We start from the raw sequence: 11,068 nt of genomic DNA, 5'->3' as shown, positions 1-11,068 counted from the left end.
TAAGTCTTCATACGTTTACTACCTAGGTGTAGTTTAGTCTTTCCATGTTTCAGACATGCCGTTTAAGCGTCTATGTCGTCTTTTCTGTATTTCTTGTATAAGCACGAGTTTTCACAATAAATCCATTATGTGTTTCTAAACCCTTTGGTAGTAATGCAATTCTTCTCCCTGCGTTGGGTGTTTACTCTAGAACCTCTTCGTGCTCTATTTCATGGTAGGTGAATCTTAGATAGGATCCAAGTATAATGTCACGACGCGTACTGCTGCCAGTTCCAAAGCCTTGTCCTATTTTCAGATTCCACGCATTTGCATTTTTAGTCAACTGCGCCGGGTATGCACATTGACTCTTTGTATCATTGCAATTGTATGTAGTGTATTTATTAGAGATGACCTTTTATCGGTAAAATCGTTAAAATTGAATTTTATACGGGTGAGATGGTTTCATCCGTATCACCAATGGTATAACAGAACAACTTTCAGACCAGGGGTGCAATGGAACAGGCGATCCACAGGTACAACGAAAGCAGGTAACAGAACTGTCATGGGCCTGAATGGCCCCTGGATGTAAGGGACGGATGGTCCACAGCTGTAATGGATAATGGTTGGCCTGCAGCTGTCCAGATAAACAGCTGGTCCATGGGGCCGGTTGTAACAGAACAAAGCCCCAACCCTGAAAATCCAAAGAATCATTGGGCTAACCTATGGAACTATAGTGTATATTGATCCATGGGCCCAACATACAAGCCATATCATATGAATTTTGCTGTTGGGCCCAACCTGTCCCAATAACTATTACCTGATGTTGGGCCCAACCTTCGACTGTAGCTTAATAATTGTGTCATTGGGCCCAACCTTGACCATTAACCTTTACCTATGTTGGGCCCAACAATCAACTGTAGCCTAATACAATCATTTATTGACAGTCAACATTACCCCCATTTAAGCCATGTGGCCAATCTATAAACCCTTAGCTTTGATGTGACAGCTATATTGGGCCCAACAATCAAATATACATATACTTATGTCATTGGGAGCTTTTGACTTTTAGCCCCATGCTCCATTGTTCCCGTTTTAGAAATTATGGTGGTTGTGTTTGGCTGCACCCTCCCCAGACTGAATCAGGTTCTCCAGTTCGTAAACATGCCTTGAACATGCCTCAAGTTGACCTGGCTTAACTCACTGAGGCCACCATTCAACTACAGTAGAATAGAACAATAAAATGTCCACATTTTCAACTCTCAGTGCCATCATCCCCTCAAAAAGTCGCAAAATGTCTGTTTTTGCATTCAAATTTACCTCAAACATGTCACCCCCTCTCGAGCATGCTAATTCCGACAGATCTGACACGACCAGTTCAACATCCTTGCACCGGCAAGCTAATTCCGACATGTTGGACACGTTTAATTCGACAATCTTTCCTGAGCATGCTATTTCTGATGCAGCTGACGTGTTTACTTTGACGATGGGCCATGGGCGCGTTATTCCTCTCCCGCATTCGATGACGACCTTCCATATTCCAAATTATGATCCAGGCCTTGCCTTCATTGAGGAACCACATTCCACACCTGTCAATCAGTTGATCAGGACCTTCGAATATGATTGAGAGAATGGGTACGACTTGCAGTGGGACTCATGGGCTGAAATGGAGTCATTTGTGTGTGCATGTGGAGGAAGAAAGGAAGAACATAGAGCTTGTTAGAAAAGAGATATGGTGTAACAAGAGGCCTAACAAGCGATGGGTCAAGACCCACTACTTCGTTTGTGCACGCCAGGTAGTGTTTGGAAGTCCGGTCTCGTGACTGGAAAAAGACCGTAACCAGACCGGACCAAGACCGCAAAAGACTGGACCTGCGGTTACGGTCTTTTATTTTTGAAATGTAAAGACCGCAAAAAAACCGGTTAACGTGAACCGGTTTGGACCGGTCTTTTGTAGCCCCTTAAATACCCTTTAAAACGCACCCAAGAATGTACGATTTGGTGAAAAAACGAGAGAGATATGAATTAAAATGTAAATTACTTTTGGGAATAATAGATGTACCAGACTTATTTTATAGAAGCACCAATTCCTAACGGAATTTAACGTTCTTGGGCTCGTTTTGAAGCTATTAAAGATGTTAATAAAGTTACCGATTCATAATTTTAAAATATTGGCCTAAAGACCGGTCATAAACCGGTTAAAACTGATGCAGACCGAAACTGGTCTATAGACCACAAAAAACCGTGGTCTGCGGTCTTTTTGCGGTCCAGTCTGGTCTTTTGACTTCTGGGGAAAAGGCAGACCGGTTACGGTTACGGTTAACGCCCCTGGGGATCAAAAAACCGGACTGAACCGGACTTTCAAACACTAACGCCAGGGAGCCGGTGGAGCCAGCAAGTACACAAAGAAGAAGCCTGGGTGGACGCGCTAGTGTTTGGAAGTCCGGTCTCGTGACTGGAAAAAGATCGTAACCAGACCGGACCAAGACCGCAAAAGACCGGACCTGCGGTTACAGTCTTTTATTTTTGAAATGTAAAGACCGGAAAAAAACCGGTTAATGTGAACCGGCCTTTTGTAGCCCCTTAAATACCCTTTAAAACGCACCCAAGAACGTACGATTTGGTAAAAGAACGAGAGAGATATGAATTAAAATGTAAATTACTTTTGGGAATAATAAATGTACCAGACTTATTTTATAGAAGCACCAATTCCTAATGGATTTAATGTTCTTGGGCTCGTTTTGAAGCTATTAGAGATGTTAATAAATTTACTGATTCATAATTTTAAAATATTGGCCTAAAGACCGGTCATAAACCGGTTAAAACCGATGCAGACCGAAACTGGTCTATAGACTGCAAAAAACCGCGTACTGATAGGTAGGTGCATAATAATAAGAAGGATAGGTAGGTGCATGATAAGAAGGATAATGTAAGGAGGGGTTCACTGTGGGGTGAGGGGGAGCAGGGATGGAAGCTGAAACTGGGGATTGACAAGGAGAAGGAGGGATGGGGGCAGTAAGAGCAGAAGTAGGAGGGGGAGAAGGAGGGATGGGGGCAGCAGAAGCAAGAGTAGACATAGCCAGAGCACGAAGACATTTGATGATGGCTGCATTAGTTCCCGCAGCCTTCTGGTTGTGAAATTTCGCAACCTTATTCAATTCCGGGTGCTTGAGGCTCTGCAGGACTACAAGATCATGTAGGCTGATGGCCGCAGGGTTGAACAACGGCGCTGTTGGAGCATCCGCAGCTAGCGCTGATGTCAACGCTGCGAGAACCTTGTCGGAAACTGCTTCTCCTGCTCCTGCAGGTTGGGGTACTCTAAAATATATTAGATATAAGGATGTCAGCTGTATGAGCTGCAACACACCCAATGTCAATAAGCGGTAGTGTTGTGCAAGGGTTCATAAACCTGCTGATACGGATGAAACCATTTCACAATACTTATCACTCCCCCACCTATTCCTACTGGACTCCAGGACTCCAGTAGGATTCCTACTGGATTCCTACCGGATTTTGACAAAATTTCCAAAAAGGCATTTTCACATATTTCTCCATTCCCCCTCCTACTGGACTCCTACTGGACTCCTACTGGACTCCTACTGGACTCCAACTGGACTTAAACAAATTAGATGAAATGCTCCACACATTGAAGTCCTACTGGATTCCTACTGGATTCCCACTGGAATATCAACTTCAATGTATTACCAAGTCAGAACTTCAAATTTCTATTCAAAATTCACATTTAAACAAATGTTGTATTGTGAAATGACAACTAAATACAGAAAGATATTTTACTAATGTAATGAGGGAGGGGGAGGGAGTGATGGAGTGATGGAGGGAGTGGTGGAGGGAGAGAGCTATGGAAGGAGGGGAAGTGAGTGAAGTGAAATGATGGAGGGGGGAGGGGGTGAGAGAGGTGGAGAGAGGAAGAGAGGGAGGGAGGGAGGAAGAGAGGGAGGAAGAGAGGGAGGAAGAGAGGAAGGAAGAGAGGAAGGGAGGGAGGAAGAGAGGGAGGGAGGAAGAGAGGGAGGGAGGGAGGAAGAGAGGGAGGGAGGGAGGAAGAGAGGGAGGGAGAGAAGGATGGTGGGAGAGAGAGAGGGAGGGAGAGAGGGAGGGAGGGAGAGAGGGGAACAGAGAGAAGGAGACAGGGAGGAGAGATACACTGAGTCGTCGTTTGGGTTTGCTGGGTGTTTTTCGTGGGCGGCGGTCGTCGTTTGCATGGGCGGCGGATGTTGTTTGTGGGCGCTAGGCGTTTTTCGTGGGCGGCAGATGTCGTTTGGGTGTGCTGGGTGCTTTTCGTGGGTGGCGCTTGTCGTTTGCATGGGCGGCGGCTGTCGTTCATGGGCGCTGGGCGTTTTTCGTGGGCGGCGGTTGTCGTTTTCGTGGGTGGCGGGCGTCGTTTGTGGTGGTGGGTGTTACGGTCGTCGTTGGCGGGTGGGAGCGGGTCGCTGTCCCTCGTCTTTCTTGTTTGTCGTGTCGGCGGGCGCTCGTGGTTCGTGGGTGGTTGTCGTGTCCGTGAGTGGGGTCGTCGTTGCGTGCCGTGGTCGTTTGTTGTCGTCGTCTGTCGTGGCCGTCGTTGTTGTCGTGGTCGCGTGTTGTCATCGTCCGTTGTGGTCGTGGTGGGCGACGTGTTCGTGGTGGGTGAGCAAGAGGGTGGTGATGGTGGTGTTGTCGAGTGTTGTTGGGTTTGGGCAAAATTCCCACTCGCGGAATTCGCCGACGTCCTTTCTAGGAAGGAGGTCAGTACGTTGGTATATAGAGCATATAATAATGATCTATACTAATGCCTTCCTAGTGTAACTGGTAAAGTGCTCGTCTCTATAGTATTGTCGCTATGTCCATAAGGTCGAGAGTTCAATTCTGTCAGGTTGCGCTTTTTTATTATATTATATAATAACAACAACAGTGACAAACTGCTGGTCCTACTGGGCTCCCTGTCCCCGGAAATTCCTACTGGACTCCTACTGGACTCATTCCTTAAAAATCCAGTAGAATTCCACAATTCCTGGTGATTTGGGTTCAGTCTGGTAGGAATTTACTAGGACTCCACTAGGACTAGGATACAAAATTTGTATGGTGATCAGCCAACATAAAATGTGTCCCAGTCCTAGTCCAGTCCGGTAGGATTCTGGGAATCCAGTAGGAGTCCGGTAGGAATAGGTGGGGGAGAGTAAAGAGCTCCCATTTCACCTGTATAAAATTCAATTTTAACGATTTTACCGATAAAGGTCATTTCTAATAAATACACTACATACAATTGCAATGATACAAAGAGTCAATGTGCATACCCGGCGCAGTTGACTAAAAATGCAAATGCGTGGAATCTGAAAATAGGACAAGGCTTTGGAACTGGCAGCAGTACGTGTCGTGACATTATACTTGGATCCTATCTAAGATTCACCTACCATGAAATAGAGCACGAAGAGGTTCTAGAGTAAACACCCAACGCAGGGAGAAGAATTGCATTACTACCAAAGGGTTTAGAAACACATAATGGATTTATTGTGAAAACTCGTGCTTATACAAGAAATACAGAATAGACGACATAGACGCTTAAACAGCATGTCTGAAACATTGAAAGACTAAACTACACCTAGGTAGTAAACGTACGAAGACTTAGTGTGGCTCACGGCCATTCAGAAAGTCATGTACGGCAGTTCCCGCATATGCATCAAAGACTGATGCGTCTGAACGTCACAAGTACAAACATGAGAAAAAGACACATTCTATTATATGAAATATAATAAGAACCCCCTGACAATTAAGAAAGACATTTGAAAACACCTTCGGAGTGTCTCCCGACCTCTGTAATGAAAAGACGAGCCAAGACAAGGCATTTTAATTAAAAACTCGGAAACGACGGAAGGCCGAAGACTATTGGTAAACACGTATGCATGCGCATCAACGCATCAGGAAACATTAATCATTTTGTGATGTCATCTGTCAAATCGGTAAACCGGGCCATAGAAAGAAACACGCGAGATCATGCCAAGCTAAGAATAGCTATGTCGGCTAACTCCATGTACGCATCAAACACTGATGCGTTTGAAAATGAAAGACGCGACACTACAAAATCTGTAGTGTTCACAGAGATAGACTACAAAATATACCACACGTTCATTAAATTTCATATTTGTAATTCAGACCAAAGTATCCCGCATTAAAACACATGTAAAACATAGATAGGGGTTCCTGGAGTATATAAGGAGCGCGCTGGCAGGTCAAAAGGCAAGCAATCGCCCCCCTGTTGACCAGCTAGTTGCACTCCAAGTAGGAACTTAGGAGGTGGACAGTTGTAATCAATTAAAGGAGATTTCTTCGTGGTCACTGGTCAGAAAAGTACAGTGTGAACAAAGCCAGCATGTTTGGGAGTCAACTTACTTGGAGACTTTTGAATAAGAGGTTTTAAAAACACAGTATCATTTAGACGAGACAGCGTACTTGTACCCTTAGTTTTGGAGTGTAGTCACATAATAAAAACTCACAGGAGTCATAAAAGTCAATTGAAGTCATGTTTTGTGTTAATAAAAGAAACTGTGATCAAAGAACTTTGCATTTAAGAGACCAAGTTCCCAGAAAGACATACTTTGTTCTATTGAACTATTCTAAACCACACCTTATAATAAAAACCCGTTTTGAGACGAAATCCCTTGAGACTTAAACCTAAGAAGACAAAAGTGGTATTTCTTAATACCAAAGGCCCTCGAACTTGTGCACTGAGATTGTGATAGTGTGTGTGTGTGTGTGTGTGTGAGTGTTTAGGTGTTTAGGGTTTTCCTGATGGGCTTGATCCTTGTTTGCGTGTTTCGCACTTTCACGGTCATCCCCATGCAATGTGTATCACCGCACGGGTTTGCGGGTAAGGGTTCATGGGGTACGGGTAGAGGTCAAGGTTTCTGAACCCTCACCAAACCCTTACCCTCGACACGGGTGTGGGGTTACCTGTGGCTTTTTGGAAGGGTCAGGGTAGCAGACAGTAGTAATTTCTCCCAGCCGGGCATGATGTATCAGTAACTGCAATTTAGAAAAAAGATGGAGGTGGAGTACCACAGAGCTACTGAAGGAGACTAGATGGCTGAATACACTGAGTAACATTCCTCCCTCTCCCAGTTTTCTTCGCACTCCACTAGTTATGGAGGTATTTCAACAAGTTCTTGACCCAAAATTCCGCCACCAGAGCCCCATGCATGCACCCCCTTCAACTCTCCTCTTTGAGATAGTCGGTAACCAAAAGAGAGACACTGAAGATAAGTACTATAAGTACGGCCCCAATGTTAGAAAGTTTTATCCAACAAATGGCACCCACTCACAGTAAACCCATTCCTGAACCTAGACCTCCTGGCACTCGTAAACGTGTCCTTGCTGCGAGTCTTACTTCTACCAATAATGTTGATGTTGCTGCTGTGAAACGGCGTAAGCTCGAGGCCATAGCTGCAGAATGCCAACAACACCAACCTTCCATTCAGGATGCCGATGCCGACGACGATGACCAAGACAACGACCTCACTGGGAATACTAGTCTTCAACCACGAAATGCATCCTGTATCCTTGAGGTGGCTGATGGAAGTGATGATGTTGAGCCTGATGTTGCGACGGGTGGGTGGGGTAGTAGCTCTGATGATGAAGAGATGCCTGGTTTGGAAGACGTTGATGCCAGTGACGAGGAAGACAAAGAGGATGAGGAAGGGGAGGTTGAAGAGACTGACGAGGCAGAACTTGGTAAGTATCCTGTTGGCCATTGTCAAAAACTTCGACTCACTGTGACCATTCTTTCCAGAGTGTCTGATTCAGGAGTGGACCTCACCAGTCTACGCGTTCTTCCAGCCCATCCCTGATATTACCTACGATGCCAAGGGCCGCCGCACTCATGAATTCCGCTGCGCTGCGACTGTTTGTAAGTGCAAAGGGGCCAATGCGAGGATGGTTCGGTGCTATCTCGGCATGATGGACCGAAAATTGACAAGCAACCTGAAGTGCCATGCAACTGGATGCTGGGGAGCTGAGACCGTAGATAGTGCTTTGGAAGCGAAGGTTGACATTTGCTCTGCTTGCGCAACCCTTGGAAACCTCAAGGATGGTTCAATTACAGCTGCCTTTGAACGGAAGGGGAAAGGGAAGATCACGTACTCACATCGCCAGCACACCAAGGCAGAAACCCGGTATGAAACTTTCTCTCTTCTACTCTCTTCATGCTGAACATTACTTGACAGTGCGGAGATCGTTGGTTGGGTGGCGGAGAGTATGCGCCCTTTCAGTATAGTTGAAGACCATGGCTTTCGCTGCCTTATGAAAACAGGGAGGCCTGAATATTACTTACCATCGCGTTCAACCGTTTCCCGAGATGTCAAAGAAGTTTTCATTAGAGTGTGAAAGAGGATCACTAAGATGCTTCAGGTCAGTTCATATGTTACTGTTGATATCAGAAGATTTGTACTCACTTTGAACCAGGAACACGATGGGAAGCTAAGCTTTGGAACAGATGCTTGGACATCCCCAAACTCCAAAGCTTATATTGCTGTAACTGTCCACCTTGAGCAGAATGGGGTCCTGTTGTGTATGCTGCTTGATCTTGTTGAGGTTGCCGAGTCCCACTCTGGTTCGAACCTTGCGTCGGCCTTTGCAAAGATCCTCGATGACTTCGGAATTGCGGACAAGGTCAATACAATGATATTCTTCAACTTTGAATTAGTTTACTCACTTTTATTTAGGTCCTCAGCATTACCTGCGACAACGCCTCCCCAAACGATGTCATGATCGATGAACTCGTAAAACTTTTAGATGACTTTCCTGGCGTGGCAAACTGTACATGCTGCTTTACCCATATTCTCAACCTCGTGGCCAAGAGTGTCATGAAGCAATTTGACCTCCCAAAGGCTAGGGCAGGCGAGGCACTCGATGCTGCTACACAGGCTCTTGCTGACCTGGCTTGCGATATTGAGAGCAAGGAAGTGGCAATGGCGAGTGATCTGGTCGGCGATGAAGAGGAAAATGATGATGGTGAAGGTCTGGCAGACATTCGAGATGGGATGTCGACGGATGAGGTAGCTGTGCTTGACGAGAGCTTGCAGCCAGTATGATTGGTGTTGGTGAAAGTACATTCAGACTCAGACTCAACCTAACACAGTTGGACTTACAATGTTTGTTGGATAGTTGCATAAACTTGCCTTCACAATCAAGAACTCAACTACCATCGTCTGTCCTGAATGGTTATCTATCCTTGAAGAACACGCCGAGGTATGTAAATCCACAAAACAAAAAATTCTCTCTGTTTGGATGATGCCACGCGATGTCGCTACATGATGGAACTCGACCTTCGATATGTTACAGTTTGCACTCGCATATCGTATGCCCTTGGATAGCTTGACAAGTATACATGAGATGAAGCTGAGATCGTATGAGCTTTCTGAAGAGGAGTGGAAGATTGCTGGCCAGCTGGCAGGCATTCTGGATGTGAGTAACTTCTATTCTCATCGCATCGGACATTCTTTGACGTCTACTCTAGATTTTCAAACAAGCAACACTTTTCTTCTCCAGCCAAACACCAAATATTTCGAAGGTTATCTCTGCCATGGACTACATTGATAAGCACCTTGCATCTGGTGCCCTCAACGCGAAGTACTTGCCATCGATCCAAGCGTCAATGTTGATCGGAAAGCAGTTATTAAATAAGTATTACAACATGACTGATCATTCCGAAGTTTATTGGATTGCGATGGGTAAGTTCTCTTCTTTTATTCTGTTCTCACTATCTAACTCTTTTCTCAGTCCTCGACCCCAAGCGTAAACTCACTTACTTCCGATCTGCTGGATGGGAGGAAGAATGGATTGAAACGGCTCATGAGATCGTTGAGGCAGAATTTGATAGAGGCTATGTGGAGATGTGTATTGAAACCGATGACGAGGAGGAATCCCCATCAGTACATTGGGTATATCTTCCACAGTTTGGTGTGGTGCTCACTATATTTATCAGTACTTTACAGTGCCCCACCTATTCCTGCAGGAATGGGATCATTCCAGTGGAATTCCAGGGGAATCCTGCAGGAATAGAGTCATTCCAGTGGAATTCCAGAGGAATTCCAGAGGAATCCAGAGGAATTCCAGTGGAATCCACAGCATTCCACTGGAATTCCACTGGAATAGGACTGGAATCAAGCAGAGTAAGTTTTTTTCAACTCCAAGCTTATCCTGATGACTTGGCACTCATATTTCCTTATAAAATTCACATGTAGAAGTCATAGATTGAGTTGTAATTTATTTGAAATGTATTACTACACACACTACACAGTTTATCTTAAAGGGAGGGGGTAGAGGAGGGACAAGGTGGGGATGTATTTGAAATGTATTACTACACACATTACATAGTTTATCTTAAAGGGAGGGGGTAGGGGAGGGACAAGGTGGGGGTGTATTTCTATTATTGGGAGGGACAAGGAAGGGGGAAGAACAAGGGAAGGGAGGGAGGAAGGGGGGAAGGACAAGAAAGAGGGAAGGAAGGAAGGGGGAGGGACAAGGAAGGGGGAGGGAGGAAAGGGGGGAGGGCGGAAAGGGGGGAAGGAATGGTGGAGCAAGGGGGAGGGACAAGGAAAGGGGGAAGGAGGCAGGGAGGGAGGGAATGGTGGAGGGGAGAGGGAGTGTGGCTGGGACCTCGGCCATCGTCGTCCCGCGTTGGCATCCCATCGTTGTGTCGCATTTCGTTGTCGCCTCCTCGTCGCGTGTTCGCGTTTTCGTCGTGTGTCCGCGTTGTTGCGTTATTCGTGACGTTGTCGTCGCCGTCGTCGTGGGCGCTGGTTGCCGTTGGGGGCGTCGTCGTGGGTGGCGTTGGTGTGGACGTGGTGGTTTTGGTAGGCGGCGTGGTGCCGTCGTATGTCGTGTGGGCGGTGCGTGTTTTTCGGTGGGCGGCGCGTGTTTTTCGGTGGGTGCTCGTGTTTTTCGGTGGGTGGTGGGATGTTTTCGTGGGCGGGGTATGGTTTTCGTGGGCGCTGGCGGTGTACATGGGCGGTGGGCGTCGTTTTGTGCCCGTCGGGTGTCGTTTTGTGTCCGGGGGCGTTGTTGTCGTGGGCGTTGGGTGTTTTCGTGGGTTACGGCGCTCGTT

General features: G+C 46.3%; 4 protein-coding genes across 4 annotated transcripts; 2 read left to right on the top strand and 2 right to left on the bottom strand.

Annotated features, from left to right (window-relative positions):
* Positions 1-2,773: 2,773 nt before the first annotated feature.
* LACBIDRAFT_328887 (uncharacterized protein) lies at positions 2,774-6,489 on the bottom strand (the record flags this gene model as incomplete). Its single annotated transcript, XM_001882822.1, has 10 exons — positions 2,774-2,822; positions 2,848-3,294; positions 3,344-3,385; positions 3,682-3,701; positions 3,772-3,833; positions 4,138-4,704; positions 5,167-5,223; positions 5,382-5,444; positions 5,607-5,663; positions 6,462-6,489. 10 exons carry the CDS (start codon positions 6,487-6,489, stop codon positions 2,774-2,776), a joined length of 1,392 nt encoding a protein of 463 aa, XP_001882857.1.
* Positions 6,490-7,247: 758 nt separating this feature from the next.
* Positions 7,248-8,346, top strand: LACBIDRAFT_300210 (uncharacterized protein; the record flags this gene model as incomplete). Its single annotated transcript, XM_001882947.1, has 3 exons — positions 7,248-7,695; positions 7,754-8,135; positions 8,187-8,346. The coding sequence occupies 3 exons, from the start codon at positions 7,248-7,250 to the stop codon at positions 8,344-8,346; spliced, it is 990 nt and encodes a 329-aa protein (XP_001882982.1).
* A 948-nt stretch (positions 8,347-9,294) lies between these two features.
* Positions 9,295-10,214, top strand: LACBIDRAFT_300208 (uncharacterized protein; the record flags this gene model as incomplete). Its single annotated transcript, XM_001882946.1, has 4 exons — positions 9,295-9,426; positions 9,479-9,692; positions 9,742-10,133; positions 10,206-10,214. The coding sequence occupies 4 exons, from the start codon at positions 9,295-9,297 to the stop codon at positions 10,212-10,214; spliced, it is 747 nt and encodes a 248-aa protein (XP_001882981.1).
* A 176-nt stretch (positions 10,215-10,390) lies between these two features.
* On the bottom strand, positions 10,391-10,969 carry LACBIDRAFT_328885 (uncharacterized protein; the record flags this gene model as incomplete). Its single annotated transcript, XM_001882821.1, has 1 exon — positions 10,391-10,969. The coding sequence occupies one exon, from the start codon at positions 10,967-10,969 to the stop codon at positions 10,391-10,393; it is 579 nt and encodes a 192-aa protein (XP_001882856.1).
* Between the last annotated feature and the right edge of the window lie 99 nt (positions 10,970-11,068).

This window comes from Laccaria bicolor, genomic scaffold (assembly GCF_000143565.1).
Source record: "Laccaria bicolor S238N-H82 LACBIscaffold_18 genomic scaffold, whole genome shotgun sequence".
NCBI classification, from domain to species: domain Eukaryota; kingdom Fungi; phylum Basidiomycota; class Agaricomycetes; order Agaricales; family Hydnangiaceae; genus Laccaria; species Laccaria bicolor.
This window is presented reverse-complemented; position numbering and strand designations above follow the sequence as displayed.